Source organism: Amblyraja radiata, chromosome 11 (assembly GCF_010909765.2).
Source record: "Amblyraja radiata isolate CabotCenter1 chromosome 11, sAmbRad1.1.pri, whole genome shotgun sequence".
NCBI lineage: Eukaryota > Metazoa > Chordata > Chondrichthyes > Rajiformes > Rajidae > Amblyraja > Amblyraja radiata.
Window position 1 is genome coordinate 7108390 of NC_045966.1, and position 18783 is coordinate 7127172.

General features: G+C 45.9%; 1 protein-coding gene across 2 annotated transcripts in view; it reads left to right on the forward strand.

Moving 5' to 3' along the window:
- LOC116978242 (probable phospholipid-transporting ATPase VB) overlaps window positions 1–18783 on the forward strand; it is a 197776-nt gene that overhangs the window by 143816 nt on the left and 35177 nt on the right. For both annotated transcript variants that reach the window (XM_033029240.1, XM_033029241.1), the window contains 3 exons: window positions 469–710; window positions 11611–11796; window positions 17684–18263. In XM_033029240.1, the coding sequence (XP_032885131.1) occupies window positions 469–710; window positions 11611–11796; window positions 17684–18263 (1008 nt within the window). The remainder of the gene's footprint in view (window positions 1–468; window positions 711–11610; window positions 11797–17683; window positions 18264–18783) is intronic.

Below are 18783 nucleotides of genomic sequence, written 5' to 3' on the forward strand. Positions count from 1 at the left end.
GTTACTGCAGCATTTTGTGTCTATTGTGGCGGCTCCCAAGGGTCGCGCCATCACCTGTTCCCTCGACCTGTCCCTCCACCTATGCCTCCGCCAGCCCCACGATCGGGCCGGCCGTGTCGTGCGCCCGGCCGGTGCGTTTCGTGCCTCGGGTTCTGGGGGGGGGGGGTCCTGTGGCGGCTCCCAAGGGTCGCGCCATCGTAACTGTCCAACCCCTCGGCACGGGAGTGGTTCAGTCCGGAGGCAGCCCTTAACCAGAGGGTTTAAAGGCAGGGGTTTGGGTGCCATTTTTCTCTCGTTTGGACTTCCCTACAACCGGGAGGAACATAATTAAAGGTGCCTCTCAAAATATTTAACTCCTCTCTTCCTTTTTGAGACCCACGCACCACACTATCTTCGTTTTTTTTAATGTATCTAATTTAACAATGGTGACCATCTTCTGATTAACATCCTGAATGATTTTTCACGTAGCTGAGCGTTTATCTACGCGTACACAGACGGCCATCTCGGATGAGGAAGGGCCACTGTTGGAGGGATCTGTCTCCATCAACAACCCCCAGAATGGTGCGTCAGATCATCGGCAGAAGAGTCCAATGCTTACGGGGCAACCACAAAGCATCTTGTCCAGGCAGCAACGCACCGATTGTACAAGTCAGACAAAGTCAATGATGCACTGTGGTCCATCCCAGAGAGGGACCTGGAACAACTCGATTGTAAGTAAAGGAAAGGCATTGACCTAAATCCTAAGCACTTATCTTGTCCTTATGAAATTGAGCATATTTTATGATCTAACCCATCTAATCGAATCATTTTAATGTTGCCAAGCTGGAAAGGATGCAGAGAATTTACCTAAGATAGACAGAAAAAGCTGGAGTAACTCAGCGGGACAGGCAGCATCTCTGGAGAGAAGGAATGGGTGACATTTCGGGTCGAGACCCTTCTTCACACTGGTTAGGGATAAGGGAAACGAGGGATATAGGCGGTGATGTGGAGAGATAAAGAACAATGAATGAAAGATAAGTAAAAAACTAACAACGTTAAAGGAAACAGGCCAACTTTAGCTATTTGTTGGGTGAAAACGAGAAGCTGGTGCGACTTGGGTGGGGGGGGGGGGGGGGGGGGGGGATAGAGAGAGACGGAATGCCGGGGCTACCTGAAGTGAGAGATATCAAAAGTGATACCATTGGGCTGGAAGCTGCTCAAGCGAAATAAGAGATGCTGTTCCTCCAATTTGCGTTTAGCCTCACTCTGACAATGGAGGAGACTGTGGACAGAAAGGTCTGTGTAGGAATGGGAAGGAGAATTAAAATTACCTGCTCCATTTCTTCAGAGATGCTGCCTGACCCGTTGAGTTACCCCATCACTTTGGGTCTATCCACAGACATCATCTATAGGTATCAATGTACAGAAACTGTGATGCAGCTGGGAAATAATGCCCTATGCTACCTACCCTTTGGCACCGTGGCTCAGCGGTAGAGTCCCAGGTTCAATCCTGACTACGGGTGCTGTCTGTAGGGAGTTTGCACGTTCTCCCCGTGACCTGCTTGAGTACTCTGAGAGCTCTGAGTATTCACTTGCTGGTTCAAAAGAATAAATGACTACATTTTTTTCCAATCGGTGAGAGGGAAGATTTTATAGGAACCTGAGGGGCACCTTCTTCCACACAGAGGGTGGTGAGAAAATGCTCCAGGTATAAGCTGTCAGAGGAGGTAGTTGAAGCAGGTACTATAACAACATTAAAAAAAAAAACATTTGAACAGGTAGACACAAATGCTGGAGAAACTCAGCGGATGAGGCAGCATCTATGGAGCGAAGGAAATAGGCAACGTTTCGGGTCGAAACCCTTCTTCAGACTACAAGACCTTGTTAAAGTTTAACAGCAGAGTCATCGAAACATTCAATGCTTATTCAGCCCACTGAGACTGCCACCATCAAGCATCTATTTGCACTGTGCACCACCTGGCCATTTTTCTTTTCTTGGGGAATATTTACTGAAATCTGCTTCCTATTTACTCGCTGGGACTTTCAAAAGGAGACAAAAAGCTGAGCATCATCTTGATTTATGCACGGTGGCGCAGCGGTAGAGTTGCTGCTTCACAGCACCAGAGACCATGGTTCGATCCTGACTACGGGTGCTTGTCTGTACGGAGTTTGTATGTTCTCCCCGTGACTGTGTGGGTTTTCTCCGGGTGCACTGGTTTCCTCCCACATTCCAAAGACGTCCAGGTTTGTAGGTTAATTGGCTTCGGTAAAAATTCTAAAATGTCCCTAGTGTGTGTTGGACAATGCTGGTGTAAGAGTATCGCTGGTCGGCACGGTCTCAGTGGGCCGAAGGGCCCGTTTCTGTGCTGTATCTCTAAACAAAACTGTTCCAGATGAATTCCTTGACGCTAATGTACAATGCCATCCCAGTGAAGACTAAATTATTGTAAGTTTTTAATGAAAAATATATTGATTGCTCCTCAGCCAACGATCTTGAAGGAATTGCACAGTCAATATGTGCTGCATTACCAAAACATCTCACTTGTGGTTTTTGAAGTTAAATAACTTTGGATCGCTGAAAACAAAGATCTCGGACCTTTATGTGTTCAATAGCCCAACATTTTATGCCCGTGAACTTAATAGGCCAAGGGTCTATACCGCTAATTGAATCAATATTCTGTCGTTGACAACTGTTTGGAATAAGCCCATACCAAGTGTGTGACATTGTGCCCTGGGGAATGAGAGGAAAATCCCCCAAAATGCTAACGCCTGATCATTTGCACAGAATTGTAGCATTTCAAAATTGTGGACATTTTTCATATCCTTGGGTTGCTTCCAATGCATATATTTTAATGAAAGAAAATTAGAGTCAGGGCCTCATCTTCCATTGAGATACTAAAACCAAAATTGTCATATATTTTTTAATGAAAACATGTGATTCCAATCACGTACCCATTGATTTCTATTACAGCGGTTAAAATCAATTTACACTCTTGGCTAAAATGGCTTGATAAATCCACCACTGTGCTTCAAGTCCCTAGCTTGCGGTGACTACCAAGGCTATAACAGCAGGTATGCCTAATTAATAGAATTAGCTTGGCAGTGGTTTATGGAATTGATATTCCTCAGTTGCTTGCTATTCTGCAAGTACATAATGAGACATTTTGTCAATTAAAATGTTGATTCGTAACAACAGTTTCTTGTTTTTTTTAAATATTCTTATCTTCTTGGAAATTTGATTACCGTTTAGTAGCTCTTGAGAGGCCTGTGAGTGCGTTTAATAAAAACTGATATATTTTTTATATGGATTGTCAGTCTTGCCAGTGGTTTAATAAATTGGAATGGAAGTATGTTCTCGGATCATAGGACGTAGGAGAAGAATGATTCGGGCCATTGAGTCTGCTCTACCATTGAATCATGGTCCATCTGTCCCTCTCAACCCCATTCTCTTGCTTTCTCCCCATAACCTCTGGCATCCTTAAGGACCTGTCCCACTTGGGCTTCATTTACGCGTCACGCAGGTGGCGCACGAAGATTTTGTGAACCCCAAAATCCTGGCCTCCACCAACGTCTGTGGCAAAGAGGTCCACATAGTCACCATCCTTTGGTTAAAGAAATTCCTCCTCATCTCCATTCTAAAGCTATGTCCTTTTATTCTGAGGCTGCACTCTCTGGTACTAGACTCTCCCACTGGTGTAAACATTCCCACCACATCCACTCTGCGTCGGGCTTCTGTTATTCGGTAAGATTCAGTGAGGTCCCCCCCCCCCCCCCATCCTTCTAAACTCCAGCGAGTACAGGCCCAGAGCCGTCAAACGCTCCTCATACATTAACCTAATCATCCCTGGAATCATTCATGTAAACTTCCTATGGACCTTCTCCAAGGCCAGCTCACCCTTCCTCATAAATGGGGCTCAAAACTGATCTCAATATTACAAATATCTGGCCAGCGCCTTTAAAAGCTTCAGTATTTTACTCAATTGCTATTTGTATTTTCCCTATTGGATGAAGTTTAATTTAGTTTAGTTTAGAGACACAGCATGGATTCGGGCCCCCTAGCCCGCCGAGTCTGCGCTGACCAGCGATCACCCGTGCACTAATTGTATCCTACACACACTAGCGGCAATTTACAATTTTGCAGAAGCCAATTAACCAACAAACCTCTCCATCTTTGGAGGGTGAGAGGAAATCAGAGCACCTGAAGAAAACTCCAGCGGTCACAGGGAGAACGTGCAAACTCCGTACAGACAGCACCCGTAGTCGGGATCAAACCTGGGTCTCTGGCGCTGTATAGCAGCAACTCTACCGCTGCGCAACCGTGCTGTCCGTGCAGCTCTTTCCCGATCAGTCTTGTTCAACGCTTTCTTTATCCATCATGTGACGACTGAGCTGTTTTAACTTTTAGGACTTTTGTTTTTGTAACAAGATTCTGTTCAATGACATCATTGCCCATCGCTTCCGATATTGTAACCATTTTCTCTTTCCACACATGCGGGTTAACTTGGTGACTTCCAGCATTTTCTGCTTTTATTTCGACACCTGCGTTATTTGTTTGCCTGCTCCCTATATCTATCTTCTGGAGAGCAGTATTTATAGGTGGCAAAGCTCTAACGCTGCGCCACTGTGTTTTATATATTAATACACATCTAGGTAAAATTGAAATCATTCTGCCACTCAAATGTTCCGTTGTTCATTTAGAAGGATAGATTCATTTTGCAGAGTAATGCCAAATAACTATTCGGTGTTTCCCTTTGAAGACTGCAAGAGTCGTTCCATGTCCTATGCTCAGATTAATTGGAAGCTCTTTGTTCTGAGAGGTGGCTTCAGTCCTTTCGAGATCAGATGCTGCCATTTGGAATTCGGGATTCAATTCGCTTTTGGCTGAGAATTCTGTCACGAGCAACGTGCATCCCGACTCATCAAAACAATTCACTATTTGTAAAGCACAGCTCGGGTGTGTGATGGAATATTTGCCACATGCCTGGTGGAGGGGAGTTTCAGTGATAATTAACAAGCCCAATAACATGGGAGAGCTAGAAATAGTTCTTGGGGCTAACGGAATCAAGAGCTATGGGGGGAAAGCAGGAACGGGGCACTGATTTTAGATGATCAGCCATGATCATATTGAATGGCGGTGCTGGCTCGAAGGGACGAATGGCCTACTCCTGCACCTATTTTCTATGTTTCTAACATGCAAAACTAAAAACGCATTTAATTTGGCATTTTTCCTATTACCCTAAATGTCAGTCAGAGGGTGGTGAATCTGTGGAATTCATTGCCACAGAAGGCTGTGGAGGCCAATTCAATGGACATTTTTAAGGCAGATAGATATATAAATTCTTGATTAGTACGAGTGTCAGGAGAAGGCAGGAGATTGTGGTTATGAGGGAGAGTGAGATCAGCCATGATTGAATGGCGGAGTAGACTTGATGGGCTGAATGGCCTAATTCTGCTCCTATCACTTATGAACGTATTAATTCCTTCAACCATTGGGACATCATGGCTCAAGTGTGTATTGTCTAACAGTGTGAATGCTATTAGTTTTTTAGTTTAGTGTAGAGGTACAGCGCGTCTTTCCTTTGGCCCACTGAGTCCGCGCTGATCAGCGATCCCCACACACTAGCACTATCCCACACACACTAGGGACAAGTTACGATTTCACCAAGCCAATTAACCTGCAAACCTTTACGCCTATGGAGTGTGGGGGAAACCCGGAGCACCCGGAGCAGACCCACGCAGGTCACTGGGAGAACGTTCAAACTCCGCACAGACTGCACCCGTAGTCAGAATCAAACTCAAGTCGTTGACGCTGTGCGGCAGCATCTCTACCGCTGCGCCATAGTATTCACTCCAATAGCATCTTCCAATCTGGTGAACTCCAAGAGCTCGAACGATGATCAACATTATTTTTCAAATGGTGTTCATTTTTTCAATAAGTATTCAATGTAGTGGTGAAAGAGGTGTACACAATCGTGAGAGGCAAAGATCGGGTAGATGCACAGAGTCTCTTGCCCAGAGTAAGGGAATCGAGAACCAGAGGACACAGCTTTAAGGTGAGGTGGGAAAGATGAGGGGGTAACGTTCTCACACAAAGGGTGGTGGGTGTAAGGAACGAGCTGCCAGTGGAGGTTGTTGAGGTGGGGACTATTGCAATGTTTAAGAAACATTTAGACAGGTACATGGATAGGACAGGTTTAGAGGGATATGGGGCAAATGCAGGCAGTGTAGATGGGACAAGTTGGCCCGAAGCGCCTGGTTCCACGTTCTATGATGTAAGAGACATGTAAACTAGTAAATTATCTCATTGTATTGGCAAGATTCAACTGAAATTAATTCTGGGGTCACTGCTATTTCGACTGCATGTAAATGTTCTGAAGCTGGGAGCTCAGGCATATAAGAGTTTGTTTTTTATTGGGACATGTACAAACAGTAAGAGACTTGGGACCTAGAAAGAACAGAACAGTTGTTAGCGAAACATGGTCATGAATGATGGATGACATTTAATATGAACAAATAGACCATAGTGAGACACTGTAAAGGAAATGAGTTACGCAGATAGACACAAAATGCTGGAGTAACTCAGCGGGGCTGGCAGCATCTCTGGAGAGAAGGAATCTGTGACGTTTCTGGTCGGGACCCCTTCTTCAGCTCTCCTTCATCTGAAAAAGAGTCTTGATCTAAAACATCACCCATTGCTTTACAGTGTGTCACGTTATTCATATTAAATGTTCATATTAAACATCACCCATTCCCTCTCTCCAGAGATGCTGCCTGTCCCGCTGAGTTACTCCAGCATATTGTGTTTATCTTCGGTGTAAACCAGCCTCTGCGGTTCCTTCATATACAAATGAGGCGTGTTAAATCAAAAGCTTTGGCCTTTAAGACACAACTGCAGAAAGGACCTGCGGTATTGGTGGCTTTTTTACTTTGAAAAAGCATCGCTGTGGGTGACGTCAATCAGGCTCTTGACCTAAAAAAACAGCAACAATATTTGGAAATTATGTTGAAAAGTTCGTATGAGGCAATTATCACATGATAATAATATTCACATCATAGAAACATAGAAATATAGAAATTAGGTGCAGGAGTAGGCCATTCGGCCCTTCGAGCCTGCACCGCCATTCAATATGATCATGGCTGATCATCCAACTCAGTATCCCGTACCTGCCTTCTCTCCATACCCTCTGATCCCCTTAGCCACAAGAGCCACATCTAACTCTCTCTTAAATATAGCCAATGAACTGGCCTTGACTACCCTCTGTGGCAGAGAGTTCCAGAGATTCACCACTCTCTGTGTGAAAAAAGTTCTTCTCATCTCGGCTTTAAAGGATTTCCCCCTTATCCTTAAGCTGTGACCCCTTGTCCTGGACTTCCCCAACATCGGGAGCAATCTTCCTGCATCTAGCCTGTCCAACCCCTTAAGAATTTTGTAAGTTTCTATAAGATCCCCTCTCAATCTCCTAAATTGTAGAGAGTATAAACCAAGTCTATCCAGTCTTTCTTCATAAGACAGTCCTGACATCCCAGGATAATAAAAATGTAACAAATAATAGCCCTGTCCCACGGTACTAGTTCATTCCAAGAGCTCTCCCGAGTTTAAAAAAATTCAAACTCGTGGTAAGCACGGAGAATGAACGTAGCGGGTACGTCGAAGCTCGGGGACGTCTTTTCGCGGCTCGTAACGCTAACGGCAGGTACTCGGGTAGACTCGTGAAGATTTTTCAACGTTTACAATATTTTTCAACATGTTGAAAAATGTCCACGAGAGCCCCGAGTACCGACGAGTGGCCATTACCGTAAATCTCCGAGTTCGAATCAGGGCAAACTCGGGAGAGCTCTTGGAATGAACTCGTACCGTGGGACAGGGCATTAAGAATACATTTCTGTACCCTTCCATATCGCTAGCTTCCCTATCCCATGACTCTCAGTCTGAAGAAGGGTCTCGACCTGAAACGTCACCTATTCCCTCTCTCCAGAGATGCTGCCTGTCCCGCTGAGTTACTCCAGCATTTTGTGTCTATCTTCGGTGTAAACCAGCATCTGCAGTTCCTTCCTACACAAATAAGTTGTCAAGCCAAATCAAGAGAGTTTATTGTCATGTGTCCCAGATAGGACAATGAAATTCTTGCTTGCTGCAGCACAACAGAATATTGTAAACAAAAATACAAAAAGTTCAGTTCAATATACACATAAATAATCAGATAAAGTGCAATAGGCTGTTACAGTTCAGAGTCTCTTTGTTGGTGAGTTTAATAGCCTGATGGCTGTGGGGAAGTAGCTGTTCCTGAACCTGGATGTAACAGATTTCAGGCTCCTGTACCTTCTGCCCGATGGCAGCGGAGAGATGAGTGCGTGGCCAGGATGGTGTGGGTCCTTGATGATGTTGGCTGCCTTTATGAGGCAGCGACTGCGATAGATCCCCTCGATGGTGGGGAGGTCAGAGCCGATGATGGACTGGGCAGTGGTCACAACTTTCCGCATCCTTTTCCGCTCCTGGGCCCTCAGGTTGCCGAAGCAAGCCACGATGCAACCGGTCAGCATGCTCTCTGCTGTGCACCTGTTGAATAAACCAGGATAAACATGAGGGGAATAGATAGAGTGAATGCAGTCTTTTATCCAGATAGTGGAATGAAGAACCAGAGGAACACAAGGTGAATGTGAGAGGGGAAAGATTTAATAAGAACCTTAAGGGGTCAACATTTTCACACAAAAGACGGCATATATATATATAGGAGAGTAAAGGGCCTGTCCCACGAACACGCGACTGTATGCGGCAAGCTCGACCAAACCGGAAGCGGGGGCCACGGGGAGATCGAGTGATCCCCGTACAGGGCCGGTCCCACCAGCATGCGCCTGCATGCGGCCAGCGCGACCAAACCAGAAGCGGGTCCACGCGGAGGTCGAGTGAGCGACGTGAAGTTCGAGCGAAGTCCACGCGAGACGTACGGCGTCAAGACACTGCGTTCGGCGTCGAGACGCTGCTCACGCCCGTCGAGGCGGTGCGTACGGTGTCGAGGCGACTGCGGGCCAGCAGGCCGTTGCCGCGCGGAATTTTTGAACACGGTCAGTTTTTCGGTGCCCAGCTCCGTCGGGACCAGCTCCGCACAACTCCATACGGCTCCGGCGATCAAAGTGGGACCGGCCCCGCGAGGCCGTACGGCTCAAGCGACCACGTTAGGTCGCGCTTGCCGCATAGAGTCGCATGCTCGTGGGACAGGCCCTTTAACCAAACTTTGCGGAATATGCAAATGAGAGTTATTTTTGGTCCAGAAATATTTAATCCTAAAATGTTGAACTCCATTATGCATTGAAAGCATTTATTCCTGGAGTGAAATAGAAAATCAACTGTATGGCAGCAAGACATTCAAACGGGAAAAATTTGGGTGTGAATCGACTAATAATATTTCTGCATCACGTGACATTACATGATTTGCCATCTATTGGTTTACAGTTATTATTGTAATGAGTATCAAGGTACTGTGACAAGCTTTGTTTTGCAAGCGATCCAAATAGATCAGACATACCACAGAAGATGGATAAACCATGATTGAATGGCGGAGTGGACTTGATGGGCCGAATGGCCTAATTCTGTTCCTATAATTTATGACCTGATGCACCATGCATAAATACGATCGAGTCAAACCTAAGTATAATAGATAGTGCAAAGGGGAAGAGACACGGAGCCATAGTGGGGACATTTGAACCATGTTACCCTGGAGACGGCCATTGCTGGATGATCCAAGATAACTAGGTGTCGCCAGTACAGTGCTACATTGAGATTCCTGGGACTAATCGTTTCTTTATCTTTATCAGAATAAAAGGACATTCCTTTAGGAAGGAGATGAGGAGTAATTTATTTAGTCAGAGCATGGTGAATCTGTGGAATTCATTGCCACAGAGGGCTGTAGAGGCCAAGTCAAAGGATATTTTATGGGCAGCAATAGATAGATTCTTAATTGGTATGTCAGGGGTTATGGGGGGAAGGCAGGAGAATGGGGTTGAGAGGGAAAGACACATCAACCATGATTGAATGATGGAGTAGACTTGATGGGCCGAATGGCCTAATTCTGCTCCTATCAGATTGGTCTCCTAATCTGAGGAAAGACATTCTTGCCATAGAGGGAGTACAGAGAAGGTTCACCAGACTGATTCCTGGGATGTCAGGACTTTCATATGAAGAAAGACTGGATAGACTCGGCTTGTACTCGCTAGAATTTAGAAGATTGAGGGGGGATCTTATAGAAACTTACAACATTCTTAAGGGGTTGGACAGGCTAGATACAGGAAGATTGTTCCCGATGTTGGGGAAGTCCAGAACAAGGGGTCACAGTTTAAGGATAAGGGGGAAATCTTTTAGGACCGAGATGAGGAAAAATTTTTCACACAGAGAGTGGTGAATCTCTGGAATTCTCTGCCACAGAAGGTAGTTGTGGCCCTTGTGGCTAAAGGGATCAGGGGGTATGGAGAGAAGGCAGGTACAAGATACTGAGTTGGATGATCAGCCATGATCATATTGAATGGCGGTGCAGGATCGAAGGGCCGAATGGCCTACTCCTGCACCTATTTTTTATGTTTATGTTTATGTTTATCACGTATGAACCTACTGATTGTACCCACCACAACCCTACTGCAAATCTCTCCACGCCAATGATGTACCAATTTTCCAAAGGCATCAGTCTCCACCACAGGGCATTGGCGTGGATCTCTGATCTTCAATCGAAGATAGCTCATCCCATCAATGTCTTCTCTACATACTGATCAAAGGAACCATCTCCTTTATACTTTCAGTATGTTTTTTACAATGATACTGATATTGGTTCAATCAGTCAACATATGGATTAAAGTCCTTCATGATTTTGTGTTTTGTACTTTGTAATCTGTACATAATTTTCTAATTTTTACCTTGCTCCGCAGTCCTACTGCAGTACAAATCACCAATGTTTTCTGCTCCATTGCTGTTTCTTAGGCCCGTCCACATCTATTCTTGGTTATAGCAGGCCCTTCGGCCCTACTTGCCCATGCCGAGCGGCGTGCCCCATCAACACTTGTCCCTCCTGCCTGTGTTGCAGGCTCGAAGGGCCGAATGGCCTACTCCTGCACCTATTTTCTATGTTTCTATGTTTCTATGAAAGCATCCAGGGCTCAAAGACCAACTTACTGACAAGAGAATTTTAAAACTCTTTTATATAACACCATGCTTCAACACAAGCAAGGGGAGCAGCAACTGCAGGTAGCTTGCACGCCACAGTATTCACAGAGATCGTTGAATGTTAAGCTTGTGGGAACCTGCTGGGGGACATGGCAATCTGCCAAGCTAGCGGCTTCACATGTAAGAAAGCATGAGTGGAGAACTGCAGTGGAATAGCATTACATAAGGGGGAGCATGCAGTGTGTGTGTGTGTGCGAGATTGATAGAAACGAGCTTGACTGTGAATATGTTACTTATTTATTTTTAATGTTCAAGCTGTTGTTAATGCAGCTAATTAAAAGTTAAGCTAAATAACTGAGCAAAATAAGTAATTAAGCTTTTACTGTGTAAATAAATGTGGGAACTCACCCCAGGACCCGCCGAGGCGATTTGTAATTAAAACCAACCACTGTTCACATTTTTTATGTGTGCTTTTCTCTCAGGAGAAAGATATCGTGCCTGATGAAGGCCTGCTGAAGAGAATTCGAGGTGCCGTTGCCCATATGGAGTCACCGACTCAACTAAACGCTGGCACTGGTTTGGAAAGTGCTTGCATCATCGATTTTTTTCTAGCTTTGACAATGTGCAACACGGTTATGGTTTCCACAGCAACGCAACCAAGGCAACCAGTAGGTTAATGCTATTTTGGAATAATTTGTTCAAGTTTATTCTATGGGGCATGTGCGGCGGGATCGATGCAAAGAGCTGGAGTAACTCAGCGGGTCAGACAGCATCTCCGGAGGGAAGCAATAGGTGACGTTTCGGGTCCAGGCCCTTCTTCAGACCGAGAGTCGGGGGGAAAGGGAAAACGGGAGATATAGACGGTGATGCAGTGGGATATTGAACGAATGAACGAAAGATATGCAAAAAAAAGTAACGGCCATAGAGGAAACTGTTAGCCGCGGGGCTAGGTGAAAACAAGTCACAGACAACGACTCAACAAGATGACTTTGAAGCTAATAAAATGAATTGGGTGGGGAGGGACAGGGAGAGAGGGGATGCAAGGGTTACATTGGTAGGAGATTGCAACCTTCACAAGGTCCACCCTGTTTCGACAAATGCAATCAACCCGACGTGCACAAACAAAACATAGAAACATAGAAAATAGGTGCAGGAGTAGGCTATTCGGCCCTTCGAGCCTGCACCGCCATTCGATATGATCATGGCTGATCAACCAACTCAGTATCCCATCCCTGCCTTCTCTCCATACCCCCTGATCCCTTTAGCCACAAGGGCCACATCTAACTCCCTCTTAAATATAGCCAATGAACTGGCCTCAACTACCTTCTGTGGCATCAAAGATCAAATAGAACAAGTTGACCGACAACTTTAGGCTGTGCACGCCATTTGCAAGAAGGAGAAGATGAAGTTAGAGAAATCAATATTCATACGGCTAGGTTATAAGCTTCCCAAGTGATCGCTTGCTTCTGTGTGACTATCCCCATGCATTTGCTGAATAGTTCTCTCAAAATCGAAAGCCAATTCAATTTTAATGTTAGCTGTGCCCATAAAAAATGTACTGAGCACGTTATGCCCATAGAGAGGGGAATACAATGAAACCTAATATCATTGGAGTTCAAATCACATTGCAAAGTAGCAATTTAACTTCAATCATTTTATTATGTTGTGGGAGACTGCAGTCATTACTGTCTATTGTAAAATGCACAATGCACAAAAGTCACCACCAAAGTCAGTCCCATGATCACCACAAGCACATGAGGGGGAACCTCATTGAAACTTACCCAATAATGACAGGCTTGGATAGAGTGGGTGTGGAGAAAATGTTACCAGTAGTGGGAGAGTCTGGGACCGGAGGTCATAACCTCAGAATTAAAGGGCGTTCCTTTAGAAAGATCATGTCATAAGGAATAGGAGTAGAATGATGCCATTTGGCCCGTCATGTCTACTCCGCCATTCAATCATGGCTGATCTATCTCTCCCTCTTAACCCCATTCTCCTGCCTTTTCCCCATAACCCCTGACACCTGTACTGATCAAAAATCTATCTATCGCTGCTGTAAAAAGATACACTGACTTGGGGCAAAGAATTCCACAGATTCACCACCTTCTGACTAGAGTCACTCTCTGGCTCTAAGAAAGGAGATGAGGAGGAATTTCTGTACTCAGAGGGTGGTGAATCTGTCAGAATGGGGTTAGGAGGGAGAGATAGATCAGCCATGATTGAATGGCGGAGTAGGCCTTGATGGGCCGAATGGTCCAAATTCTGCTCCAATTACTTAAGATCTTATGACATGTGCTTCCAATCAATACCAGTTTTGGAAATATCGAACTGGTTTTGTCTATTTTCTCTCGTGATGAATCTGTCTTCATCTGGTTTTCCAAAGCAAAGTGATCTTGTAGAGGTGTACAAAATCATGAGAGGAATAGATCGGGTAGATGCACTGAGTCTCTCGTCCAGAGTAGGGGAATCGTACACTAGACAACATAGGTTTAAGGTAAGGGAGGAAAGATTTAATAGGAATCTGATGGATGACTTTTCCCACACAAAGGGTGGCAGGTGTAAGGAACGAGAGGCAGGTACTATTGCACCATTTTAGGTGCAATTACACTACATGGATAGGACAGGTTTGGAGGGATATGGGGCAAACGCAGGCAGGTGGGAGTAGTGTAGATGGGGCATGTTGGTCAGTGCGGGCAAGTTGGGCTGAAGGGCCTTTTTTCCATGTTGTATGACTCTATGACAATCCACAATGATTTGATTCTGCTTGGGCTCTGAAATCAGACTATTTTGTACTATTTTCTCTGGAGTGTTGAGCAGAAACCTGATAGAAATACAGTATATACAAATTATGAGAAGCATGGATTGGATAGACAGCCAGAACCTTTCTTCCCAGAGTGGAGATGTCAAATACCAGAGAAGATAGTTTAGTTTAGTCCCGTTTAGTTTAGAGATACAATGTGGACACCGGCCCTTTGGCTATTAGTTCTGTCCTACACTCTAGGTAAGGACAATTTTCAGAAGCCCTATTAACCTATAAGCCTGCACTTCTATGGAATGTGGGAGGAAACCAGAGCACCTGGAGGAAACCCACATGGTCACAGGGAGAAAGTACAAACTCCCTACCGACAGCACCCGTAGTCAGGATCGAACCCGGGTCTCTGGTGCTGTAAGGCAGCAACTCTACCGCTGCGCCACCAGGCTGCTCTATCAATGATACGCAGTTGAGGAAATGGAGACCAATTGACAGATACTGTATGGTGCTGACAGTAAAGGGCCTGTCCCACCAGCACGCGACTCCATGCGGCAAGCGCGACCTAACGTGGTCGCTTGAGCCGTACGGCCTCGCGGGGCCGGTCCCACTTCGTTCGCCGGAGCCGTATGGAGTTGTGCGGGGCTGGTCCCGACATCGCGCGGGACTCTAAAAAACTGACACTGTCCAAAAATCCCGCGCGGCAACGGCCTGTCGGCCCGCAGCCGCATTGAGGCCGTACGCACCGCCTCGATGGGCGTGCGCAGCGTCTCGACGCCGTCCGCAGCTTCTTGACGGCGTACGCAGCATCTTGACGGCGTACCCCTAGCGCGTGGCGTTGCGCGATGACGTCACCGCCCGACGGAAGTGGGACCAGCCCCGCGAGGCCGTACGCCTCAAGCCACCACGTTTGGTCGCGCTAGACGCATGCAATCGCATGCTGGTGGGACAGGCCCTTAACTCTATCCACAGCTTGTTCAACCACAAATGATGAGTAAAGGCAACCCCATTCCAGCTCGATACTGATAAATTTAAAATCCCGTTCAGATTTTATCTCTCTCTCAATACCACAATTGGACCTGGATTCTTTTCTCTGGAACGCTGGAGGCTGAGGGGAGAAGAATTTAAATTAATGCGAGACAGATAGGGTAGACATTCAGAACTTTTTTCCCCCAGGGTCGAAATATCAAAGGGTGAGAACAGCAAAGTTTAAAGGTGACGTATAGAGGTAGTTTTTTTTTAATGAGATAGTGATGGGTGCCTGGAACATGCTGTCAGGGTTGGTGGTGGAGGAAGATATATTAGTGGCGTTCAAATAGTGTTTAGATAGACACATAAATGTCGAGGGATATGGATCCTATGCAGGCAGAAGAGATTGGTTTATGTTGGCATGGATAGACACACATTGCTGGGGTAACTAAGATGGTCAGGCAGCATCTCTGGAGAAAATATACAGGCGATGTTTCAGGTTTGGACCCTTTAATTTGTGTTGGCATAATGTTTGGCATAGACATGGTGGGCCGAAGGGCCTGTTGCTGTGCTGTACCTTTCTATGCCTTAACCAGTAGCTTCTCAAAATTACCACTCAAGTGGAACTGAAAGTGATATTCTAAGAAAAAACTTTGATCCTTTGATATTTACATTTTTTTAAATCTCTGGGATATTAATTTCTTCACATTAAGTGAAATGTGGCGTCAGGGGCAAAATTATGGGGACGCGGTTGCGCAGCGGGTAGAGTTGCTGCCTTAAGCCCCTGTCCCACTTAGGAAACCTGAACGGAAACCTCTGGGGACTTTGCGCCCCACCCAAGGTTCCCGTGCGGTTCCCGGAGGTTTTTGTCAGTCTCCCTACCTGCTTCCTCTACCTGCAACCTCCGGCAACCACCTGCAACCTCCAGGAACCGCACGGAAACCTCGTGTGGGGCGCAAAGTCTCCAGAGGTTTCCGTTCAGGTTTCCTAAGTGGGACAGGGGCATTACAGCGCCAGAGACCCGGGTTCCATCCTGGCTAGGGGTGCTTATTTGTACGTTCTCCCCGTGACCTGCGTGGGTTTTCTCCGAGAACTTTAGTTGCCACCCACATTCCAAAGATGTACAGGTTTGTAGGTTAATTGCCTTGGTCTGAATGTAAAAAGTGTCGCTAGTGTAGGACAGTGTTAGTGTGCGAGGGTCGCTGGACTTGGTGAGCTAAAGAGCCTGTGTCCACCAGTTAACTCTAAAACTGAACTATATATTGTTTCGAACAAATTAGGCTCGCACAGCGTTTTGTTTCAATTAAGTTTTATTATGGTCTCCAAATCTCTCATAAATGCTCAGAGAAAGTAATTATAATACAATGTGCTTGTTTCCATTATACAGGTCTATTAAAGAACTAATTAATTTGCTTTTCTGTATTTTAGTAGCATGTTACTGTTGTTTTACAGCACCTCTTTGACTTGAAAGCTTTGGAGAATTGTAGACACTAGAGACATGGGTTTTACGGTGTGCATTTTTTATTTTTGGTTCCATTTACTTTTCAAAGTGAATGAATAATAATTCAAAATAATAGCCCAAAATAATAATTCAAAATAATAACCCAAACTAAATATCCCACCAAAAATACTGCCTGACCTGCTGAGTTCCTCCAGCAGTTTTTGTTTTGCCATTGGTTTGTTTAGTTCAGTTTATTTAGTTTGGAGACACAGCTTGGAAGCAGGCCCTTCGGCCCATCAAGTCCGCGCTGACCAGTGACCCTGGCACAGTCACACTGTCCCACACACACTAGGGACTATTACAATTTTTACCAAAGCCAATGAACCTACAAACCTGTACGTCTTTGGAGTGTGGAAGGAAACCAGAGGTCCCGGGTAAAACCCACGCGGGTCATGGGGTGCGTGTGCAAACTCCGTGCCGACATGCACCCGTAGTCAGGATCAAATCCCAGGTCCCTGGTGTCGTAAGGCAGCAACTCTACCGCTGCGCCACCGTGCTGCCCACAATATGTTGTCGCTGGTATATTGTGTGATTAACAGGGAGAATCAAGAGTAGAAGTCAATCCAGTTGAAAGCCGCCAATATAGTTTATACCTTTTTCGTCCCGTTTACCCCCGGCATCTTTAATAGCGCATAACAATGTTATTTCACTAATTTATGAACAACTAATGATGAACAGATGCCAGAACCAAACACAGTCAGTCAATGTGAAATAGTATGTACAAATCCAGAATCAACAAATTTACCCCCTGGGTAGGTGAAACTAACCCCCTGGGGGTAAACTTACCCCAGGTTGGGAACCCTTGGTTCTGGTTTAGAGAGATGCAGCTTGGAAACAGGCCCTTCAGCCGACCGAGTCCATGCCGACCATCGATCACCCATTCACAATAGTTATATGTTATCCCACCACCTTATCCATTCTCTGAACACTAGGGGCAATTTAAAGTAGGCCAATTGACCTACAAACCCACACGTCTTTGGGATGTGGGAGGAAACTGGAGCACGCGGAGGAAACCCAAGTGGTCACAGGGAGAACGTACAAACTCTACACACCGACAGCTCCCGTGGTCAGGATCGAACCCAGGCCACTGGAATCAGCTCTACCAGCTGCGCTGCTGTGCCTTTTATAATTCCTAACATTATTTTTCAGTGGCAGAGAATAGGAAGCTGATCAAATGACTGTGTTGTGCTGTGTTAAATATTCATGGCCTGGGGATGATAGTAAATGCAAACTATTGTAGATGGTGCAGATGTCAAAAATAGAGACCGAGTGTTTTGTCCCATCAAAGGAAAGCGTTGTTAGAAGAATTCTGAACGGCTGTTTTCACAATTTCTAGGTGCCGACTTCTTCATTGTCAAAATCTTCAACGGAGCCCTTGTCAAAGATGCACCAGGTCCTTCAGAAGTTGAAGACGGCTCGCAAGACTTCCACGTGCCTGCCAAGTCATCCCAGCTCTTGTAGTCCAGGGAGTTTGTGCAATGAGCCACTGCTGTCGCCCAACGTTAGTCCAAGTTCTTCCTGTGACGCTGGGAATGCAGAAGGCGATGTTGGCTCTGGAGCAGACGGCATCGATAATCTAAGTGTAACAGCTGAAGCCGGTCGCAACATTGGTGGAGAAGGTGAGGATATCGTGGATGAAGACATTTACTATGAAGCTGAAAGTCCAGATGAGGCAGCTCTTGTACACGCTGCTCGAGCGTATAGTTTCACGTTATTTTCCCGGACCCCTGACCAAGTGACCATCAAGCTCCCTCACGGGGGTCTCCTGAGTTTTGAACTGTTGCATACTTTAGCCTTTGATTCAACACGGAAGAGGATGTCAGTAATTGTTAAGCACCCCCTCACTAAAGAGATTGTTGTGTACACCAAGGGAGCAGATTCTGTCATCATGGATCTACTGGAACATGTGGGAAAAGGTAAATGAATCTCCTTTATCTCCTCTTAACTCTACAGCCTACACTAAAACCCCTGTCCCACGGTGCAAGTTCATGCCAGGAGCTCTCCCGAGTTTGCCCTGATTCGAACGCAGAGATTTACGGTAATGGCCACTCGTCGGTACTCGGGGCTCTCGTGGACATTTTTCATCATGTTGAAAAATCTTCACGAGTCTTCCCGTGCTTACCTGCCGTTAGCGAGTCTTCCCGAGTACCTGCCGTTAGCGTTACGAGCCGCTAAGAGACGTTCCCGAGCTCCGATGTACCCGCTGCGTTCATTCTCCGTGCTTACCACGAGTCTGATTTTTTTTTAACTCGGGAGAGCTCTTGGAATGAACTCGTACCGTGGGACAGGGCTATAAGGGCAGCGCGGTGGCCAGGCGGTAGAGTCACTGCCTTACAATGCCAGACATCCGTGTTTGATCCTGTCCACGCGTGCTGTCTGTGTGGAGTTTGTACGTTCTTCCTGTGACCACGTGAGTTTTCTCTGGGTGCTCCAGTT